Source organism: Pseudopipra pipra, chromosome 1 (genome assembly GCF_036250125.1).
Source record: "Pseudopipra pipra isolate bDixPip1 chromosome 1, bDixPip1.hap1, whole genome shotgun sequence".
Classification (NCBI taxonomy): domain Eukaryota; kingdom Metazoa; phylum Chordata; class Aves; order Passeriformes; family Pipridae; genus Pseudopipra; species Pseudopipra pipra.
The window spans coordinates 92,073,892-92,097,113 of record NC_087549.1 but is presented as its reverse complement, the minus strand read 5'-3'; the positions used below and the strand labels follow the sequence as shown (position 1 = coordinate 92,097,113).

The 23,222-nt window shown below is 38.6% G+C and overlaps 1 protein-coding gene across 9 annotated transcripts in view; it reads left to right on the top strand.

The window, feature by feature from the left end:
• The window catches only part of KIF13A (kinesin family member 13A), a 106,756-nt gene that overhangs the window by 60,944 nt on the left and 22,590 nt on the right, over positions 1-23,222 (top strand). For 5 of the 9 annotated variants that reach the window (XM_064665319.1, XM_064665328.1, XM_064665310.1 and 2 more), the window contains exons 10-21: positions 3,695-3,806; positions 4,193-4,405; positions 5,457-5,567; positions 6,693-6,827; positions 7,742-7,872; positions 9,596-9,682; positions 9,789-9,955; positions 11,425-11,547; positions 15,321-15,531; positions 20,240-20,402; positions 21,041-21,181; positions 22,857-23,006. In XM_064665319.1, the coding sequence (XP_064521389.1) occupies positions 3,695-3,806; positions 4,193-4,405; positions 5,457-5,567; positions 6,693-6,827; positions 7,742-7,872; positions 9,596-9,682; positions 9,789-9,955; positions 11,425-11,547; positions 15,321-15,531; positions 20,240-20,402; positions 21,041-21,181; positions 22,857-23,006 (1,744 nt within the window). The remainder of the gene's footprint in view (positions 1-3,694; positions 3,807-4,192; positions 4,406-5,456; positions 5,568-6,692; positions 6,828-7,741; positions 7,873-9,595; positions 9,683-9,788; positions 9,956-11,424; positions 11,548-15,320; positions 15,532-20,239; positions 20,403-21,040; positions 21,182-22,856; positions 23,007-23,222) is intronic. The other 4 variants (XM_064665383.1, XM_064665347.1, XM_064665355.1 and 1 more) reach the window with 1 other exon arrangement.

The following is a 23,222-nucleotide window of genomic DNA, read 5'->3' as shown; positions in this document are numbered from 1 at the left end:
ATGCCAACTTGGTCCCACAGCTTCTCCTGTTAAGAACACACTTTCCTATCTTGGGGACAGTGTGTTGCAGAGCAGGGGTGATGGATTGCTCTCCCACTTACTGGCAACGAAGAGGGTGAAGGGCCTTGGGGGGAAGCTGTATGAGGAGTGGCTGAGGGCACTTGGTTTGTTCAGCCTGGAGAAGAGGAGACTGAGGGGAGACCTCATTGCAGTCTACAACTTCCTTGTGAGGGGCAGAGGAGGGGCAGACACTGATCTCTTCTCTGTGGTGACCAGTGACAGGACCCGAGGGAATGGCCTGAAGCTGTGTCAGGGGAGATTTAGGCTGGATATTAAAAAAAGGTTCTTCACCCATGGGGTGGTTGGGCACTGGAACAGGCTCCTCAGGGAAGTGGTCACGGCACCAAGCCTAACAGAATTCAAGAAGTGTTAGGATGATACTTTCAGGCACCTGGTGTGACTCTTGGGCATGGTCCTGTGCAGGGTCAAGGGCTTGATTCAATGATCCTTGTGGGTCCTTTCCAACTCAGCATATTCTGTGAAACAACAGAGAGATGTGTCATTTTGTGTCAACATCTTCATAAAGTTGTAACAGAGATGACTTCTGTTTTTTTCTCAGAGATGACACAGAGTTGTCTTAGTAAAGGAGGTTTTTGGGAGACTTGCCATACCTCATAGAAAAGCTGGATGTGCATGTTCCTCTGCAGGATGTGCTGGTTCCCATACCCAGCGTAGAAAACGAGGTGCTTAACAACTCTTTGTGGTGTAGTCCAAGAATTTCTAGAACACAGTAGTAGGAGGAAGCAGAATAAACAAGCTGTCAATTAGTGGCTACAAAAAAATACTTTCTCTGAACAGCCTGCAGATTTAACTCTGATTAGTAAAATAATAGCTGTTGCCATTTTAACTTGAGAATGCGAAAGGAAGACTTTAAATTGTAGGTGGGGGCAAGGAATGGGCTGGGACAGGTCTGGCTGCAAGCTGCTCTGAGGGAGGTTTTTTTGTATTCAGAGTTAACAAATAGAGAAGTGGATTCTCCTCATTGAAGAATTTGGTTGTAAATTGTACCGAAGTAGCTTGAACGGGTGTCATTTAGGGACAGAGATGTTCCCCTGCAGTGAGGAGGCACCACTTCCCTTTGAATGCTGCTGACTCAGGCCAGTGGTGGGAGTGTGCAAGCTTCCCACTGCCTGCTAGCAAGGGCAGTCTGGTCATGCCTGAGGAATAGGGAAAAGGAGAACACTGTATAGAAATGGCACTTTCCTGTAATCTTGCACCATACAAGTCCAGTCTGCTGCTTCTGAACTCTCTCAGTCTGCTGTGCACTGTGAGCTTAGGCCTTCTGGTTGATTCATTATATATAAGTAGCGTGAGATAGCATCAAAGTAATGACAGATCTCTGATGCATCATTTAGCATGAAGCAAAGCAGCCTATGAGCCCTGTAATTACTTTGTTGGGCAGCCATTTCTTTTTGCTGCTTTCCTTAAAGTCTTTAAACAGCTTTGTATTTTGAAATCTCAAGCAGAGGGCATAAATGATTCCAGTTTGGCTTTTATTGCAGATGTTAACAGTTAGTCTTAACATAAAATCACGATTTATAAGGAGGAGTAATATTTTAATGTTTTTTAATCCCATGTTGATAAACCGTAGCTTATAATTTCCTGTTCATTAAAATGCAGTGCCCATAACTCAAATTGGTATTGCAGCCTTGCTGTGAAATAGTTTTCAGTCATAGGTCCTTTCGAAATCCCTGTTCTTCCTATTTCTCTTCTGACTTCTGACAGTCTGTTTCTTCCCCCACTCTCAGGGTTTGGCTTTGGTTTTCAGATTTACCTTATATAAAAAGGGAAAGAGGAATCAGAGGAAAATAGTCCTGAGTGGTTTTTTATTTTATGCCCCTTGGAGGTGGACTCCATTGGGAGTGTGCTGGTTGTGCTGGAGGAGGTTGCTATAGAGCCCCATAGAGCATCCTACTGTTTGCTCTCACATGTTTAGCAAGCTGTCATCTCTGTCTGTGGAGAGAAGAGACTGGAGACAAGAACTAATTCTCCTTTTCCTGTCTTTCCCCCACAAATTTTCAGAGGTTACTAGGCTTTTCTTTAGGTCATAAAACTAAAACTAATTGTCTTTTTCTTTTCTGTGAATTTCTCAGAGGTGAGTTGGAAAGTTATCCTATAGACAAATTTACTGAATAGAGTGCTCTCTTGAGAGATCAGATTACCTAGCCTCCCCTCAAATTTCTTTTTCTTTTAATTTTCCTCTCAGGTCTATACTATCTTTATATGCAATTAGGGACATCTTCAGTGACACATGTAATGGTTTTTGTTACCTTAGCCTTGGATATGTTCCTTGGAATATTCTTCTGCAATATTTTTGTCATTTTATAAGTCTTATTTCTGAACCACTGGCAGTTTCAAGCAGCACTATGGCTCTGTTATAAAAATTATGCAAATGCTGCCTATTAACTAAAATAGTACTACCCTTTTGAAAAGAAAAAGCAAGTGGATGTAGTGGAACAATACAATTAAAGATTTACTTGACTATCTAATTGCGATGCTGATGAAGTTTTCTTTGGTAGTTACAGAGAGTAGCCAGATATTTGAGCATGAGTATGACAAACCAGTATACTCTTGGGCTTCAGCAATGTCTGTTTTAAAACCCTTTGGGTGTCTGTTTAATGTTCTCAGGCTTCTCAACCAGCTCATTATCTTAAACATACTGACCCCAAGAGCCCTGATGTCACTTAAAATTTACACAGGATTGTATAAGAATTGGATAATATAATGCACATCTGCTTTGCACAGATTACTAATATAGTTACCCCTGTTGGTAGAAGTTGTATATGTACCAAAATGAACAAGTTAGCTATTTTTTTTTTCACTGTTCTAAAGTGTTATTTGGGATGTAGCTTTCTGCTAAGCAATTTGGGGCTTTTCTCTTTCACACTTGTGCAGCACTTTTGTATCTGGGAGATTGTTTGGTCTATTTCCCACACAAGAAGCCAGTGAGGCTCTACCTCAATTAGAAGCCAACCCATCTGTCAAGGGACCTCCTAATCAGTTTTTTCTGATGAGCAGCCTTCTATTGTTGTGTGATGGCTGGCTGGTCACTGGTTCACCAGGGCAGACTAGTTATCCCGGGCCATAGCTGGATTTGTTTTGAGGATGCCTCCTTTTGGCTAGAGAATTGTTCAGTTTTAGTCTCCATTTGAGTCAGTGTTCTTAAAACATTGTTCCCAGAGACAGAAGTTCTTGTGCTTCCAGCGCTGACTTGTAAGAGTGTCATGAGACAGTGTCCAAAACAGAAAGATTTTTATCCTCTGAGAAAAGGTAGGTGTCTAAGCAAAGGGAGTGGTTCTCCATGTACTGTAGCAGTCTGTTTTACACTTTTCAAACTATTTAAATATTTCAACATAGTCTCAGTCTTTCTGGAACATGGTCTTGGTACCAAATGAGATGAAACACCATAGATACAATTTTTTTCTTCCAAATATGTAACTTTAAAGAAATACATTGCCTTATTTGGAACAGGGCAACAAGCTGGCTGATCTCCTGTAGTCATTTCCAACTTAAATTATTCTATGATATTTTATAATTGGATGTAAAGTTCTGCAGAGCAATCCCTTTTTCTGTGTTTTAGTAAATCTACATTTGAAATATGTGTTAAACCTGTTCTGCTGTTTTGCATTTATAGATCACTTTCAACACTGGGCTTGGTTATATCATCACTTGCTGACCAAGCAGCAGGGAAGGGGAAAAACAAGTTTGTGCCTTACAGAGACTCTGTACTCACTTGGCTTCTCAAGGTAATTTATATTTTCCGTTCACCACGTTCACAAGATGTCAGCTTACTAGTTTGTAGGATCATTGTAGTATACCCCTGTGTACATGGACTTCTCGTCCTTTGAGTGAAGGAACTCTCATAGCTATAAGTTATTCAACATAATATGGACAGCTAAGTGTATCTTATGTTAATTCTGTGTAAAATCCTATTTGCCTATTTTCAATTGAAATGGAATCAAAGATGGTAGAGGTGGGCGGGAATGTTTTCGGAACATACTAATTAATTTATACTCAGAGTACTTTTCGGTGCCTAAATAGTAAGCTTTAAGTATTTTAAGTCTCTTTGTAAAGACATTGTATAGTATCAGAACCATTTTTAACCCTCAAACTTTCTGTGGATGTACTACAGGACAACTTGGGGGGAAACAGCCAAACTGCCATGATAGCCACTATTAGTCCAGCAGCAGACAACTATGAAGAAACACTCTCAACTCTGAGATATGCAGACAGAGCCAAAAGGATAGTTAATCACGCTGTGGTGAATGAAGATCCAAATGCTAGGGTCATCAGAGAATTACGTGAAGAAGTTGAAAAACTGAAAGAACAGCTCTCACAAGCTGAGGTAACATTATTCACAGTACAACGTAAACTGAGTTTCCCAAGGAAATGTCAAATTCTGTTTGGAAGACTAATTTTCTTATGAAATGAGAGAAAGTCTTGCAGCCATTCTTTTTTATTTATTTTTTTTTAAATAATTAACCTTGTTTCCTCAATCCAACATAATGTGTGCTTACTTTTAATAACTTTTAAATGAGAACAACATTGTACTCATATGTTCCTCATATGAACAGTTTCTTACAGAATGAAATGGGAAAATCTGCTATAAGAAAAAGGAGCCATTCACTTTATTCATAAATAAAAAACTGTTCTGTTTCCTTATTTTACATCAGAAAATATTATTGTAGCGTGTTGTTAATTATGTTGGCAGGCTACAGCTGAATACAATCAGTAGGAAGGTGTCCAAAGTCTTACTAATTATTTTTTTAAGTGTTTTCTCATCTACCTTCTGTTAAAAACAGTTATATAGAGTTATAGGCCAGCCTGTTGAATTGTTACTTGGCACTGGATGTATTCAAGCCCTTTGCTTCTGTTTCCTGTTGTGAAATGAGAAGCCTGTGTTAGCTCCAGAGCATGCCTTCCTTCGAAGGTAATCAACAGGGTCAGTCTGAAAGCTTTAATGCAACTCTAGGAGCACTTACAAAACCAAGATAGAATGGAAGGCTAAATGTCAGGAGGAATTTGTTTTTTAAACTACTGTTGGAAGAAAGACTTTGCAGTTGAACTTCAGATAGCTAGGACTTAAAAGTTTTTAAATACTCACATATTTTTATACAGACACTGAAGTATGAGTGGCCAGGCACAGAGATTTTTTTTCATTCCATTAGCCTCTGGAGCTGTGTTGATCTATAGCTATTTCAGATCTGGACCCATTACAGTTGTTTCTGCCCTCTTCCTTTGCAAGTGACCTATTTCTACATCTTATACTACAAAAAACCTGGGAATATAGTAGAAATCTGTACTTATTGCATTTGATGTTATGTTGATGTCTTCGGGTTTTTTGTGCAAGCATTGGGAAGAATAGCTGAGAGTTTTAGCTAATTTCTATCTTTTAGGCCATGAAGGCACCAGAACTGAAGGAAAAATTGGAAGAATCTGAAAAACTAATAAAAGAGCTAACAGTCACCTGGGAAGAAAAGCTAAGGAAAACAGAAGAAATTGCACAGGTATTTCAGAAATTTTGAAGAGGAAAGCCAGATAATCATACAGTGCAAGTCAGCTGAATTTCATGAGTTGACTGTTTATTAGCTGTTTTCCCCACCAGCTATATAAAGTTCTTCTGAATTTTTGTCTTTTCCCCTTGTTTCAAGGGGGCAGATTGGTTTGTTTGTTTGTTGGGGTTTTTTTAAGTCTAAATTTCATTAGAATAAATCTAGCTGTGTCATGATATCATTGATAAGAGCTAATATTTGATTTTAGAGTAAAGCATCAAAATATGTTTGAGCAGCTCATTTATTTATTAAGTCCACAATGGGATCTTGGACGTGTTTCCCTTCAAGTAACTAAGAAAGTGAAGGAGTACAAATGGATCAGAACTGTGGGTCGTATTTGTTGCTTTTCCTTGTAGTGATTTTTTAACCGGAGAATGAAAATGTGTACATGTAGTTACTAGTGTTTGTTTATTGTTATTATTGTACTTAAAATAAGACTTCTGGATTCCAGTGTACTTTTCCATAATTCCCACCATCTATAGCTTGTAGAATAAGCATTTTTGGTTTTCTTTTCTAGTCCTAATGTTCCAGAAGAATGTTTTGGTGCAAACGCTGTTAAAAAAGTTTTTAAAAAGGACAAGGGGAAAAACTAAACCCGACCAGTCAAACAAACTGTAGCAAAAGAAAAGGCAGATGTGGCATGATGAGGTAGATGCTTTAGCTGAGTTAATAATAAAACTGCTAAACAGTCTAAACTGTGGCATACTATTTTCTAAATTATTTATGACTATGATTATCTTTGAACTAATTGGAACTGAGACTCATTTTTTACTAACACAGAGACTCATGGCCACACTGTGTTATTTACAAGTAGCTCTAATAACAGAGCTGCTTGGGTAAGGCTAATAAATTTAATAGGACTGCTTAGATAAATAAGTTCCACTTTGGGGAAGCAGGTGATTGAGAAGTAGATATAACTTTTTATGGTTAGGGTGTAAAAATAAATTCTGTTCTCCTTAAACAATGTCTGGTAGTGATACACAGAATGCATTCTCAGCACGTGCATCTTCAGCTTCCGTTGCTCTGTACTTGCCTCTACATACTGCAGCAGGCAAGATTAACCTATTTTTGTGTTTGCAGGAGAGGCAAAGGCAGCTAGAGAGCATGGGAATTTCCCTTGAGTCTTCAGGTATCAAGGTTGGGGATGACAAGTGTTATCTGGTAAACCTGAATGCGGACCCTGCGCTCAATGAGCTTTTGGTTTACTATTTAAAGGTAAGGATGTGAAAAGGTAAGGATGTTTACACAGAACGAAAGGACACTTGTTTTGAAATTCTGACTCAATTTGTTACTTGGAGTGTATGTAGATTTTTTAAGAGTAGTTGCAGCAAAATAGGATAGACCTCCTCCTACTGTTTAGGCTTTTGTTCTCCCTTTGCAGTTCAGCTTTGCTGTTTTCCTAGTTGATTTCCTGATTGCCAACAGTGGTAGAAGGTCTCAGTGTGTGCCAGTGTTGAGATCAATTCTAGTTTTTCCAGACAGAATGTGCATAGAATTGCCTTCTAGGCTGAACTTGAAGCACGAGCCTCAGGTTAGATGCTTCGTTTTGTTAGGGAGTTGAGGATTGCTTTAAATATTTGATGAATTTATCATAAGGAGGTGATGTTTAGTAGTAATCAGTACTCAGGAAGAGTAATGAGGTCTTCAATGACAGAAAGCTTATGAGAAAGGGGTTTAAAAAAGCACTGTTAAAAATTTACAGAAATCTATTTTACTGGTATTACTAGCTCTCAAACTATTTTGTTTAGCATAGTCTCATGTCAGAGTGAAGTAGTATGAAATACAAACCAAATAAGTTTGTAAGGGAAATGTGAGCTTCCTATCAATAGTATATGAAAGACATATTTTCATAGCTTCTTTTCTGCTTTAGTGACTGAGGTAGTATTTCAGTTTGTATGTCAACTGCTTTATTTTGCTTTATCTAAAACTGTATGAGGTGCAGAGCAGAACAACCATTTGTGCATGACTGTTACAGTCTTCAGATCTGCTGTGGCACCTCTTCTGCTCTACAGAAGTGCTTAGCAAACGAAAGCACGCAGACTGTGCAGTCTCAGTGCTTTAGCCAATATTTTCTTAGTTATATCAGCAGTGGTATTTTGCTTGTCTCTTAGTAACAATTTGTTTTCTAGGATCACACAAGAGTTGGTGCAGATACCTCTCAGGATATACAGCTCTTTGGTATAGGAATCCAACCAGAACACTGTGAGATTGATATTGCTTTAGATGGAGAAGTTACACTCACACCAAAAGAAAATGCAAGGTAAGGAAGATCAGCAGCACTTTCCATTGGCATGTTTGCTGTTCTTTGCCAGAAGATAACTTTCATGCATTTTATTTTACATAGGCAGAAGTATCTTACGTTCTGATCAATGAGTAGCTTCAATATAGTTGACTTAAACAGATACTTAGAAGTGAAATTCAGCGATTAAAACTAAGATATCCCCACACATGTACACACCCCCCCACCCACTCTGCAGCATAACAGGCTATCAGTGGTTTGGCTCAGAGTAAGTCATCACCAGAAGGTTTTTGGTAGGAGTGAGGGGCCACTGCTTGTCTGTATCACTGGGATACTGCTGGCTATCCCAGCCTGTGTGATGGGATAGCAAGCTGTCTTGATGGGGGACAGCTGTGCCTTGTAAGTAGTTCCTGTTGTAAAGTTCAGTATTTTGTGAGAAAGAGGTGTTTTAGAGATCTGAATTCTTTTCTAACTCCTTAATTACTGTTGTGTCTAGTTAATATGCAGTGTCAATTCACATTTCACCTTTTGTTTCTACTTCTGTATTTTAACTGTTTTTCATTCCAGGGGCTCTGTGGCTTCTTGAGTGGAATTGTAAATGTCTTTGTCACTTCAGCTCCAATGGCATGTGATAAGCAGTACCTTTGTCCTAGTTAATAGTCATGCTGCTTCTCTGAAATTTGAATATCTAAAGAATGTACAGATTAGTATCAGAATGAGAAACTAAAGTTTGAGAGACACCTTAAAAATCCAATCTCTATCATTCTGCCTTTAGTCAAATGCATTTTTTTTTTCTGCAGCCTACAGTACAAAATTTCGACAGATGGGATTCAGACCTGTGGTGATAAGAGTTACTGTACTGGAAATCAGTCATTTTGACTGGCAAGAACATAGGCACATGTTTGTGGAAAATACATATTTTCTTTTAGTCACACCTGATCTTCCATGATTAAGTAACTGTTCTTAACATACTACTGTCAACAGAAATTTAGTTACCAGAATTTCATTGAAAAGAAGTTAAATAAAAATTGGTTTAAAATTAAATGCTTGCATGTTTGTGTTGATTTACATGAGAGAGACAGCTGAAATGAGAACACTGCATCTGAAAAGGCTTTTTTCATTTTACAGAAGATTTTTGTCCTTTCAAATAAAATGCTCTGCTTTGTGAGTCATGTATGCAAAAGTTCAATTTTTCCCATTTTGTGATTGAAACTTAAATACAAAGAAACCTACAAAGAAATACAGCAGTATACCAGATGTTCACAAAAATAGACCATTGTTAATAATAGAGACTCCATTTGTTGAAAGAATAAAACTTGGATCTAAGAATCTTTTCTTATGCTTGAATGCCAAATATGTTAACAGCATGTTTTACAACTTTGTGTTAACTAAGTTGTATCTTGGAGAGCTTTGTCAGTAGGATTTGCATGCATTCAAGTTTACAGATTGTTTATAAGAAACAGGCAGTGACCCACTTTGAGAAATGGGCATTTAAAGAAAACTTGGCAAACAAAAGCAAACTTGTCTGTATGTTTACTGAAGAGTTGTACCAGCCAGAGGAGAGGGGAAAGGTGCTAATTCTGACAATAGAAGTCAGAGCAGTAACTTTCCCAGTGACCCTTTAATGAGAACTTGGCAGATTTGTGCATCATATGATACAAGTGACTGTTGGCAGATGGGAGAAACAGTAGCTCTTCAATCTTTTATTTAAAGATTTCACTGAAATTGTATTTTCTCCTTTCAGATCCTGTGTAAATGGTGCACTGGTATGTTCTGTCACTCAGTTATGGCATGGAGACAGAATATTATGGGGAAACAACCACTTTTTTAGGTAATAGTTGATATTTATATTCCAGGCACTTTGCATTCAGCCAATTTTTTTCCTTTTCTGTTCCACATAATCTTGTCTATAAACTGAATTTTCCATTTTTACACAGAATCAATTTACCAAAGAGGAAACGTCGAGATTGGCTGAAAGACCTTGAGAAAGAAACTTCATTGGGAGAGCATGATCTAGATGCAGCTAGTGAAGCTTCTTCAGAACCAGACTACAACTATGAGTTTGCACAAATGGAAGTTATTATGAAGACACTGAATAGTAATGGTAAGACCAGATAAAAATGTTCCTTTGTTTTCCTAACAAATTCAGCACAGAACTCAATATGTGGGTAAAACAAGCAGTACACTTGTTCCAGGGGCCTTTGGAACATTTTCAGGGTAAGATATTTTGCAGAAACCATGTTAGGTGTGTGCATATATATATAAATTAAACATATATGAATATATATATGTGAAAGAATGTTTGCACCTAGGTATAAATACATACACAAATTAGCAGTTGGTTTGAACCCTTACACACAACTCTATCTGTACCTCTGCTCTCCTTTATAGTGCAGTTGTGTTGTAATCCTATGTCTGTCTGTAATGGGTTGACTCTGGCTGGATGCCAGGTACCCACTAAAACCACTTTCTCACTCCCCTCTGCAACTGGACAGAGAAGAGGAAAAAAACAGTAAAGGATTCATGAGTTGAGATAAGAGCTGGGGGAGGTCACTTACTGATCACCATCACAGGCAAAACAGACTTGAAGTGGGGATATTAATTGAATTTATTACAAACAGGATCTGAGCAAAAGAGTGAGAAGTAAGATAAAAACACCTTCCTTCCAGACTCTACCTCCTCCTCCCCAGCATTGCAGGGGGACAGGGAATGGGGGTTGTGGTCAGTTGTTTTTGCCACTGCTCAGAGAGAGGAGTCCTTCCCCTGATCCCATGGGGTCCTTCCCACAGGAGACAGTCCTTGATGGACTCTCCGGTGTGAGTCCATCCCAAAGGCAAGAGTTCTTGCCAAACTGCTGTCCTGTGGGTCACTCCTCTGTGGGGTACAGTCTTTCATGAATGAGTTGTTCCAGTGTGGATCCCCCACAGGGGCCAGAAGTCCTTCCTAGGAAAAACCTGCTCCAGCGTGGGCTTCCCTCTCCATGGGCTGCAGGTCTCTGGCAGGACTCTGCTCCGTCTTGGGCCTCCCACGGGATCACAGCCTCCTTCATACATCCACCTGCTCTAGCATGGGCTTCTCCATGGGCTGCAGGTGGGTCTCTGCACCCCAGTGGTCCTCCATGGGCTGCAGGGGCACAGCTGCTCCACCATGGTCTGCACCACGGGCTGCAGGGGCCTCTATGAAGAAATGCTGAAAAATTTGGTAAACTACTGAATGCTTCGTACAGTCATAATACACAAAATTTGAGAGGCACTTTTTGGTCACTGACCAAAAAGACACAGTAGATGGTGATTCATTGCTTTCTGTTCTCCTTCATATCTTCACAGTATTTCCATTGCTTGCTGTGGTTTACTTTTTTCTTGATGTCCTCTTATTCTTTAGGTTTGTCTGTTTTGCTGTTGAGTACAGCATGTTGGTTTTGTATGCTCAATGTTGTAGCAATTTTTTGCAGAGTTTTTACAGTTTTATTTTTAATGGAAGTGTGTGAATGAGTTGCAGGGTCAGGTCACTTAAATTGATGTGAAATTGCTGTTTGATAACAGAAATATTCTCATTATGGTTCACTTGTACCAGGAGACGAATTTCAGATGAATCTGCCATCCTGGTGGTCATCAGTGTTGTCATCCCTCGTGAAGATTCTCTTGCCTGTATTAAGGCCTCAAACCATCCCATATCTGTGCCAAAACTGGGACAAAGGTTTTGAACTCAATTGGCTCGTGCATGAGGCTGCTGGAGAAGTCTGAAAGCATTAATTTATGCTTGATCTGCTTGCCACTAACCAGGGATTTGACTGAACTGTAGCAGTCTACAATGAGTCAGTGTTCTTTGAACAGGGGGTCACATTTTTTGGTTTTCATGTGCTGTTATCTAGCTGATTGAAACAATTCTTCACAATATTCCAAGTGTCTTTATATCTTAGTTCAGTAGGCTTTTCTGACTGTGGTCCAGGCCAGTTTTTGTCTTGGTTGGTTGCCTTCTGCATCTTGGCCAATAACAGTACAGACTTTGCTGTTCCCTTTAAGCTCTTTCCTCCCTAATGCACAGCAAATGTTTGCAGTTATACATGTTGCACAGTTTCAGAGGTGTCATATCCCAGTTATTCTGCTTGTTCTACTCACTCCTACATAGATGTTGCTTAACTAAATTGGAGTAGTGAGTGATAATAAAACCCTGACAAAACAAGTGACTGAGGATCCCAGCCTTTTGATTTGAAGGTATATGGTGCTGCTAGGTCCTGGTTCTCTCAGTGGTATAACTAAACCACCTTTTTTTCTGACAGGCTTCCAGTTTGTTGTGTAAGAAGTAAAGCAGCTTTGTTACAGTTCCCTTTATTTATTCTTCCTTAAAATGAAAAATAAATGTGGATAAGGAAGAACAAATAGCTAAATGACTGAAGACAGTTAATTCTATTACCCATATTCTCTGGAGAAACCCTAAGGGGGGAATAAAAAGGTATTTTAAAAATTTGATTAGGTAATTATTTTATAGGCATGTATAGATATAGCCCAAAGCAAGAGGGTTTAGTTTCCTTTGTTCTGGTTTTTTTTTCCCTCCCCTTGGTTTGTTTGAGAATTGTAATCCTCTTTAAATAAATAGCCTGGCTTCTCCAGGGTGCAAACACATTTGTTTTTATGGCACGTAACTAGTACAACAGTGTCACAGACTCCATCCAACTCCAAAGAACCTCTGAGGAAAATGTGTAACTTTGAAAACTGCTGTAAAGAAAACACCCAGATTCTTTCCTTCCTTCAGCATGTTGACTTTCTTTGTGGGATTCTGTCAGATCAGCTTTGTACTGCTAATTTGTGATGCTGGTCAAACACAGAATGCATCAAAGAAGTTTACTTTATTCTTGTATACTGTGCAGTGGTTAAGTAAACAATGTGATTAGGTTAGGCCACTTCTCATTTAAGCAAACAAAACTGTTACAGCTCAGGGAGGGGATTTTGATGAAACTTAGCAAAGCAACCTATGTCATAACCCTCTTCTAGCTTGCTTAGAAAAATACACTTACATGAAATCTCAAGGAATTTATTCAGCACTGTTGTTACTGGACTAACAGATTCCAGATGTGAATTAAGTGACATTGTAGCGAGGTAATAGATGCTGTTCATCCTATAAAGAAAAAAGCATCCTTATGTTCAGTGTTAGTATTCTATGATTTTGCAAAAGATTAACTGGATATGAATATTTTTTCAGGGTGATTGAACTCTTATCACATAAATATGTGAAGGATTGGGACTTGAGACTTTTAACACTCTATGGTATTTGCTGTGTATTTGGCCAGCACTGGGAAGAATCTTCCTTAATTTATTTGACTTTGCATGAAGAATCCAAAATTGTAGAACATGGTGTTTATTTTAAACACTATTATAGTTCTTCTGAACTATGAAAAACTTGTCTGTTTATTTCTTCATGTTCTACTGAGGTAGATTATAGTTCACACCATATTTTGCTTTTTTCCTGTGACAGGCTTAGGGTTTTCTGTGTAAACTCTTTCAAAAGTTAAATGAAAGTGTTTTCCAGAAGTGTGAATTTACCTTTTGCATTACAATACAAGCGTAACTCACCTTTCCCACCCCCCTCTCTACCCCAAGCAGTAGAGGATTATGTTGAAATTGGGAAGTTTTAGACTAAGGTCTTGCATCTTGTTCCAAATATTTTCCCTGGTATAATTTGATCCTGTGTTGGTTGTGATCCTGTAAATCTAAGTGGCTGAAAAGATATCTTTTATTAAGGAAATCTGCTCCTTGAACTCGTAGCTGTTCTTTGGCCAGTTTAGGAAAGTCTCATCCTAATGAGTCAGCCTTAGATTCATTTCCTGTGTTTGCAAACACAATAGAAGGCTTTTAATTTCTTCCATGTCTCTTCACTATCGTCTGCATAATACCTGATTTCTCAAACATTCTTACATATAACTAAAACTGGTTTGAGGATTATGCATGTGAAGGTAATTCTGGTATTATCTGGAGGAGTTATGAGGATAACAATGATGCAGATCAACATTTATACCTTGATTTGTAACCTAGAATATTAGAACTTGGTTCAGTCAAGGTTTTTTTGTTGCACTGTCTGTTTAAAAGCTAATAATAGCTAACTTCTTTCTGAGAATGTCATGTACTAAAAAGTAATATTTCTCGTTATTTTAAGACTCTTTTATGCATCACTAGTTTGCTATTTGATTGCTATTTATATGGACTGATTTTTAACTTTGTGCATTATAACTACCTTTGTGGTGTTATTTTATTATGCCCTTGTGTGAAGCCAGTAATTTTTTCCAGGGATAAGGATAGAACCACAGTAGCAACTTGCAGAAGTATTTGCAAGAAGCGAAGGCAAGATGGTTCTAACTAAATCACAGCAGCTCTTTTTGTTTGGTTGGTTGGGTTTTGTTTGGTCGGTTTTTTTGTTTATATGTTGATGAAATGGAAGAGGAATCACAAACAATTATTTTAAAGCTGAAGTTTTTTGCATTTGAAAATCCTGGTATGTCATAGAGCTGCAGTATTGCTTCCCCTAATAATCCACCACTCCATCTTTGGAACTCCTCTCCCTTCCTCTGTGGTGTACAGAATCAGCAAACTGTTAGGTGGCATGCTGTCACTCAGTTATCTTGAGAACTACTTTTTTGCTGTATTTGAGGTTTCAGATATGAAGCAGATATACATACTGGTAGTGTATAGGAGATTATGCCATTAAATGGCTCATGCAGAGGCACAGTCTGGCACTGGACCTAAATCCAGGAATAGACAGAGTAATGTTTCTTTAATTTCAGTGCACTTCAGATTTATCCATAGCTGATTGACACAAGCAGATTTTTCAGGATAGAGTAGCCAAATGGGTATTTGTTCTGGGTTGATACTGAGATGAAATGTGGTTTGTAAAGCTAAACACAGAAGTTCCCTCCAGGACATACTCTGTCTGCTTCAGTGCTGTGCAGCATATTAGTGCAATCTGATGCGTGACCAGTCAGACAATTCATTTGTCTCGGTTTCCATCTGCAGCTCTCCAACATGTTTCATTCTCTGCCAAAATGGAGAAAGTAAATTGCTTTTTACTTCCTTAAGTCGTTTCCTTCTCTGGTTAACATCATCTTCCCTTTTGTTTTGCTTTGTTTTCGTATTAATTTGTTTCCTTTTCCACTATTCCTTTTTTTCCTACTGGGATTCTGGAATATATTATAACTTCACAGCACTGAGACATGCAATAGGCAAGAGTCCTTAACCATTGTTCTAGCCACTTTGCATGACTTGTATTTTATTTCCTGTTTGGATATATTTGTTTAATGCAATATTTATTTTTTTTGGCTTTTGTTTTGGGGGGCAATGAGCATCTTTTGTTTGCAAAGACTCTGGGATGTGTTAATTGCTGTTACCAACTAAATAATGAGTGTTCTGTAATGCCAAAATGGCATTTTCTCACAGTTCTGGATAATTTTTTCCTCTTTTTTTTCCTCTCTTCTCTTTTAGACCCAGTACAAAATGTGGTCCAGATCTTGGAGAAACAGTACCTGGAAGAGAAGAGGAGTGCCCTTGAGGAGCAGCGGCTGATGTATGAGCGTGAATTAGAGCTGCTGCGGCAGCAGCTCTCCCCGGAAAGGCAGCACCAGCATGGCAGCGACAGGCTCTCCTACACTGCTCAGACTGCACAGCAGAAAGTGAATCTCTGGACAGAAGAGAGGTGAGAACACTGGAGTTAAAACAGAGGAATTAGTGAGAACTACAAAGGGTGAAAGATGAGGCTTGAACCTTCTGTCAGAAACCGATAATACTTTTTGTGGAGTTTGTGTGCAGTATAAGATCTGCTTCCACCAAAGTGTTGGCATTTCATTTAGGACTAAGTTCCGATGTGTAACATGTGCAAGATTTAACTCACAAAACACAGAAAAATATAGCTTTTACTGTTATCAGTAAATAATCAATATTATAGGTTGGGGGGGTTGTGGGTTTTTTGTTTGTTTGGGTTTTTTTAACTAGAAGAGTGCTTATGAAATGTTTGGTTTAGTAACTATTGTTCTAGTTCTTGAAATAAAGGGAAGGATAATGCAGAAACATAAATTTGTCAACTAAGACTACAGAGTCCAGTAAGGAGCATTTTGTGTTACAACTATACAGTGACAGCATGGTATTTTGCAATCTAAAAAAATATTAAAAAATACAGAAAATGGTCATCCATATATGTTGGATGTATGTGTTTCTAAAGGTAAGCCCAGCTTTAGAAGAGAATTGCTGTGTTTGAGCTGTTGAGGAAGTTAAAGGAAGTTCACCCATGAGGTGAACAGGCCTCTTTGCAAAGGAATAGCATGGCACCTGATTGCAGCCTTGGTGAAAGATCATCATGAGATTTGCAGGGAGAGTTAAAATGCGGTTTAGGAAGATGTGAGCAGAGTGTTTGCACTTTGACATTGAGAGAAACTTGTTCTTGGTATCATTGAGGAGAGAAGGATGCCAGCTCCGTTGGGAGAAGTTCAAGGGGCAGCAAACAAGATGATTTAAGTTTTCTGCATACAAATGAGTATTATGTCATGGGGCTAATTCATCAGGAAGAACGCCTAGATGTAGTAACAGGTTTCTTATACATTTCTTTTTCATCTGTTTCTTTTAAAACAGAAACTTCCTTATTCACTCAGCATTTTTTTTCTATATGTAGTGAGTTTGAATGCTCTTTTCTATGTAATTATTTCTGCTTTATGCTCCAGTGTTAAAAAAAACCAAATCCATTTATAAGACAAGTCTAAAAAAGGATAGCTAAGACTGCGTTGCAGCTTTCAAACTGAGTGTGTTAGAAATAGAACAGAACAGATCTTGGTTTAGTTTTTGTGCAAGATTTTGTTTTGTAATTTCTTCCCAGTTTGCCCTGGGAAAAAAAACCTAAACAAATAGCTAACTGTTGACCAGCAATGACTAGAATGTTTTTCATGGCAAGTATGGGAAGAAGTAGTTCAGTGATTCAACATTAATTAAAATAATTGTTTGCCCCTGTTAGAGCTAAAAACAGAACCACTGGGAACTGAATGTGAAATGTTGCAGAGTCATGGTTGGGATTTTCAGGCTCTTTTAGGGCTGCACAAGGAGTGCAGAGTGAGAAACACACTAGCTGTAGCCCTTGCTATTCAGAATCGCTTTGAGCACAGTAAGGCCACCAAGAAATCACTGATAACCCACTTCAGTAGCAGAAATGAAAATGGGGCTTACTGGCAAGGCATGTCTAAAAAGATGCAATTGAAGGGAAAGGGAAGTAGTAAAAAACTTGCCTGACCTTGAGAGTTGAGAAGAAAAAATGGTAATTGGTTAGCTTAAAGTTAACCACCATAACCATGTGATCACATTAAAAAAAAAAGAGAATCTGGACTGATATCAAGGCTGGGTATTCTGCCAGCCTTCACTTCTCAGTAGTTGTCAAATGTTTCTTAGGAGGAGCTGTGCTTTGAACAAGCAGTTTTGCCTCTGGATTTCATGGGTGAGTGCTTTACTCTATATAACTATTGAACTGCTTGAAGCCTGTACTTTTCTACATTGTAAAAATGAGAAGAATGAGTGCTCTTTGGAGCAATCAGTGAGGAGTCTATAACATTTTGGTGGCACTGACATTGAGTAGGCAGTTTTCTGAATTATCAGTTTCCTGTGCTTCAGAAGATCCTCTTAGGTATACTTTTTATTTATTTATAGTTCTAGAAGAGGTTTGAGCTTCTGAAAAAAGGGAAAAAAATTGAATCTTCTTAAATAACAAACCAGAAAAAAAATCTTTGAGTGATATCTGCTGTAAAAGCATGGTTAAGTGTTGCTGAGAGGATGTTTACCAGCTAACTGGCCAGAAGGCAAGAAATCCAGGAAAGAATGGGAAGACTGGACATGAAAGATGTGCAAAACAGCCAAGAGTCTGGATTGCACAGAATTTGATTAGTGCAGTTTTAGCTGTTGCTCAGTCGCTGTTGCAAATGAAGCTGAATTCTACCAAATCAGCCAAGAAAATGAATTTGAGAGGTATCAGATGTAGGCACGTGGTTGTATCTGTCAGATCAGCTGGAACACATTGCACAGAGTCTATTCCAGCTTTCTGCTGACTGTGGAAGGACAGATACCTGGGCTGGTGTTAATTCCTGTTGGCAAAAAGTTAACCCTTTGTAACTTCGAACAAATTTAATTTGTTGGGGCAGTGCTGTACTGGACCAGAGGTTTAGTTCAGCTTATTCTGTATCTGGCATTAGGAGTCCCAGAGACTTGCAGTGATATCTTGTGTCAGTTGTTTCCCTTGTTTGGCTAAAATGATTGTTTCAGGATTTCATGTCCAATGAGTATTTGCTCAAGTTTTTTCCTTGTTTGGCTTAAATTATTTTTTCGGTATTTCATGTTTAATGAATATTTGTTCCAGTTAATACCTAATGGAGCTTGTCACATGTTTCATGTTGTAAGAATTAAAAAATCCTCTCTGAAGCTTTTTTTTTGTAAGTTTCTGGAAGGGTTCTGGCACAGCTGTATACAGAAAAACACAACTGTAATGAGAACTGCCCATAATAATTGGTTGAGTTACTCATAAATTCTCTTTACAGTCTTAAACCATTCCTTTCTCAAGAATCCAGCTAAGATTGGTACAGGAGCCTCCCCAAAAAGCTTGCCAGACCATGACGTCCCAGATCAAGGAAGGGACTGGCTGTAGCAGGATCCAATGGCTCTTACAGCATTTACAGATCAAAGCTGCCTTCTCTTTCTCAAGTTAGGCAGCGCTCTCACAGTGGTTGCAGGTGTAATGCACTCTCATATTTTAGTACTTTTTAGTGAGCAACTCCTGACTCTAGCTGCATTTTCTGGGTGAATCCAAAATTATAGCTGTCTGTGGAATGTGTCACTAGCATGGTCTGGAATTGCTTATCTAGATAGCCTGGATAACAGAAGCAAGAGGCAGTGGGAAAGGAATTTCCCATACAACACTGGGAGCAGATATGGAGGAAGTTGACTAAAAATCCAGCTATCCAAGGAAACCCACCACTGTTGCAAACCTAGGCCAGATAGGGCAGAGAGACAAAATTGCATGTTTTAGCATGTTGAAGGCACTAAAATTCAGGGCTGCTTGCTAATTAATGCTGCTGGCTTTTTACCACTTTGATATGGTACCAGGGGACCCAGACAGTGCAATTTGAATTAGCCAGGCTGCTTTTTGGGATATATTGGAGAAAGATAGCCACTCAAGTAGAATTCTGTTAGTGACTGAGAGGCATATTAGCAGTTGTTTGTGGTTTGTACTATAAAGACATGCAAGAGATCTAAGCATATTTGAATAAAGGCAAGTAGACAAACTTTGCCTGTATTCACAGCAAGCCCCAGAAGTTTACTTCTTCCTACTAGGTTCATCCATAATATAGGGTATTTTGTAGAAATAAAGTGTATGTGCACAACATGTACCATATTTCAGTAGGACTTTGCACAGAAAAGCTAAAAAATTCTACAGGGGAGTGCTGGTGACTGAAATATCTGAAATTTGATTATGAGTTTTATGAAGATGGTGAGACACAGTAAGTGCTGTTGAGATTACAAAGAAAGGCAGAATGAATGGGGGCATTTGTTCAGAGGATAATCGTGATACTTCTAAAAGGTAGATTAAATAGGAGAGTCCCAGGTGAGAGTGTATCTTAGTACACAGGTGTATGTATACGGTGTGTGTCAGAGCATGCTTGCCAGGTGTTACATTAGAATGGATTTGCTCAGACAGGCCTAAAAATCCTTTTTGGAATTTGTCCAGAGACTATTAACTGTGCAGAGTGCACAAGCTTTAACCTGTGTTCATTCATCTGTTACTTAAAAGATACTTTGGGTACATAGGATGTAAGATTTTTTTTATTTGTAATTTTTTAACATGTTCCCTTGAGATGGCTTAAGTATGTGGAGGGAGGTCTGGGGGTCTGTAGCACTGCAAAGCTGCAGTTGTGATGTAAAGCTGTGGCCTGCAGTGATTGCAGGTTCCAACATCATGATCTGAGGAAAAGCAGGTTTTATCAAGATGAAGTCTTACGTGTTGGGACTGATAGTTTCTGTGGAACAGGACTCCAGATTAAAGACAAAGACAGCTGCAATTATTGCATTTCTTGAAAATTAGAAATGCCCCTAGGGCTTTAAGCAAATCATCACTCTAACAGCTCCCATATTACTGTGTCCTTTTATTTGGGCATCACTGTGCTAGACTTGCCTTGACAGTAATTTGTTTGTTTAATACGTGATCACTGCTTTTCCTCAATAAAATTGTCTGACAGTGTTTCGTGTTTGCTGACACAGCGCTACAAAGCAATTCTTCTTATACCTGTTTCAGAAAAGTCTTTGTTAGCACCTTTATTTGCAGCTTTCCAATAATAGAAATAGGTTTCTGTGTATTTTTCATGTTACCTACTGCACCACAGGGATGAATTGTTTCGACAGAGCCTGGCTAAACTTCGAGAGCAGATAGTAAAGGCAAATACTCTGGTGAGAGAAGCAAACTTCTTAGCAGAAGAAATGAGTAAACTAACAGATTACCAAGTAACACTTCAGATCCCTGCTGAAAACCTCAGTGCCAACAAAAAGGTAATAATAACAAAGAATGTTGAAAAATGTAGCTTTATGGCTAAACTATGTAGACATATATAGCATCCATCTAACTTGAAGTGATAACATGTTACTTTTGTTAGATTATGAATAGGCAAAATAAAGCTACTATCTGACTAATACCTTGAAAGCGAATAATTAAGTAAAAATGGGAACATAGCATTAAGTATGGCTCTTGCTTTTTTAAAGTGTATAATCACCATATGTGCATGCATCTTGTGAACAGACATTTGTATTCTGTTGCTGCAGAACCTGCATTTTAGTTACATTTGCAAAAATTAATGGGTTTTGTTAGAGTTTCCTGCAATCTTTGTGTCATAAGGGTTTTACAGTGCTACTGTAAATGTAATAGCAATTAGGACTATATGCTTGTCATAGAGGATTTGATTGTGTTAATGTTCCTGTGGGAATGGTCATTGTTTGAGAAGGATAAAGAGATCTGGATCCTCAGAGATGTATAGGGCATTCAGTGTCTAAGGACAGAGGTATTATGACTAGCATGAAGAGAGAAGCTCCATGTCCTGTATTTTATTCCATTTTAGGAATGCAATTTGAGTGAAGAGTTAAACTACTTATGTGCACCTTTCCTGCAATGATTGTTTTTTCTTCTGATTTAGAGAGGTGCGATAGTAAGCGAACCTGCTATTCAAGTGAGAAGAAAAGGAAAAGGTACTCAAGTGTGGACTATTGAGAAACTAGAGAACAAATTAATTGACATGAGAGAACTCTATCAAGAGTGGAAGGAGAAAATTCCTGAGGTATTTTATATATTTTCTGAAATGGATCAAAGATTAAGTTTGTTTTCTTTTAATCCCTTTTAATATGTTGTACAGAGAAAGTGCAATGACTTTGTGTATGAAACATTAGGGAACTGTGTTATATTTTTAAAAACAAACAAACAAACAAAACTCTAATACAAAACCAATATGACTAATACTAAATATTCAAAATGCCCATGCATAATAAAACGCAGCTGTGTCCTACCTCTCTTGTGTTCTCAGATGTTAGCGTGCTGAGGTCAGATATAATTGTGCTGAAGTAGTGACTCGTGATACCACTAAGAGCATATGTTTTCCTGGCATAATATAGGTGCCATGCAGATGACCACCAGCTCTGAATGGAAGCAACAAGCTGCACTAGAAATAAAATTATTAAATTGTAGTCAGTATCAAAGCTAGTAAGGATACACTGCTTATATGCACTCAAGGTGCAGAACATATGAGTGGGGTAAAATGTGATTTTGAAATATGAAATATTCTTTAGTTTCATTTGTATAACCTCCAGCCTTAAAGCAGTGAAGAAATCAATTGAAGATACTTAGTCTGCATCAGTATTTCCATCAAAACCAAAGTGGAGTTTCCTGAGAATTTAAGTAGGACATTAGCCTTGGCAGACAAGTGTGAGACTTGTCAAAAGCTTGCTTGTTTACTGGCAAGAGACATGACATTTGGTGTTACAGGAGACATCATCTAAGTATCCAGGTAGAAGTGCATAGGAAGGATATCTTACTCTCTTGTGGCTGATAAGGAGCAACCTAAATTACTTGTATCAAGAATCAATCTCAAATGTTTGAACAACTGTTGTGCCTTTGTTACATGCTTTGGACGGGACAGTGGGAATCTCTAAAATCATAACACAGGGGAGGTCAAGCACTTCATCTGTGCCATTGAAGACAACGATGATTTTGCTGCTGACTTTAGTAAGAACTGATAGCACATCCTTTGAATACATTATGTCTGCCTGAGCCAGGATCATCCTTTCCATGACCTAAGTCATCCATAATGCATGTGTTCTATGTGCTACATAGAAACACGTAGGTCAAATGCATGTGTTGAGGGTGAAAGAGGAGAAGGGAAGGAGCTAACAAATCCACTGAGGAGTGCATATTGTGCTAGGAATCTGCATGAATTCTTTGTGGCTCTGTTTGGGGTATGTGCACAGAAAATGCTGCAGGTGTGATGTCAGCTCTATGGGAATAGTAAGAACACTTGTAGGCTTAAGTGGGAATCATCCTGCACCTTTTCTTTTGCCCTTGTAGTGGTCCCCAGCAGCCAGATGAGCTTTTCAACCTGAGGATGATTTGTCCTCTCATTTAAAAAGTATAAACGGAGTAGAAAAGTAAGATGAGATATTTTGAAATCAACCGCAACTGTGCTTGCTCACAGTTAAATCTGCTTTGTCTTGACATTGCTAAAAAATGTAGATCATCATATTGCTATATCCCTTAGGATCATATGATGTCTTATTTCAGAGATTTAATTTCAGATTTGTAATACGCTTCTAGTTTCTTTCTACTTGTGTAACAGGAAGGAACAGAAATGATTGGTAGTGACATCATTTTTGTGCCATGATCTTGTAATGCTATGAGGTTATTTGATTTTCTGTTCCCACGCTGATGATTTTATGACATCGCTTTTATTATCTCTAAAACAGATAAGGAAGCTGATTGGCAAGAGAGGTGATCCCTTTTACGAAGCGCAGGAGAACCACAACCTGATTGGCGTCGCCAACGTGTTCCTGGAGTGCCTTTTCTATGATGTGAAGCTGCAGTATGCTGTGCCCATCATCAGCCAGCAGGGCGAGGTAGAGCTGGGCTGGGCACACCGGGGAACTCCTATCTGGGATCACAGGGCCCTTTGTGCTGGGAGGCTTCATGTACACTGATGCTTTAACAAGCAAATGGTGCTTGCTGTCTTGTTTCCCAGTGAATAAGTGTGTTTCAAATCACCACATATGTTTTCCTGTAATTCTTTACAATTGCCCAGCTGCTAAAATAGTAGAATAAAATTCCTAGTATAA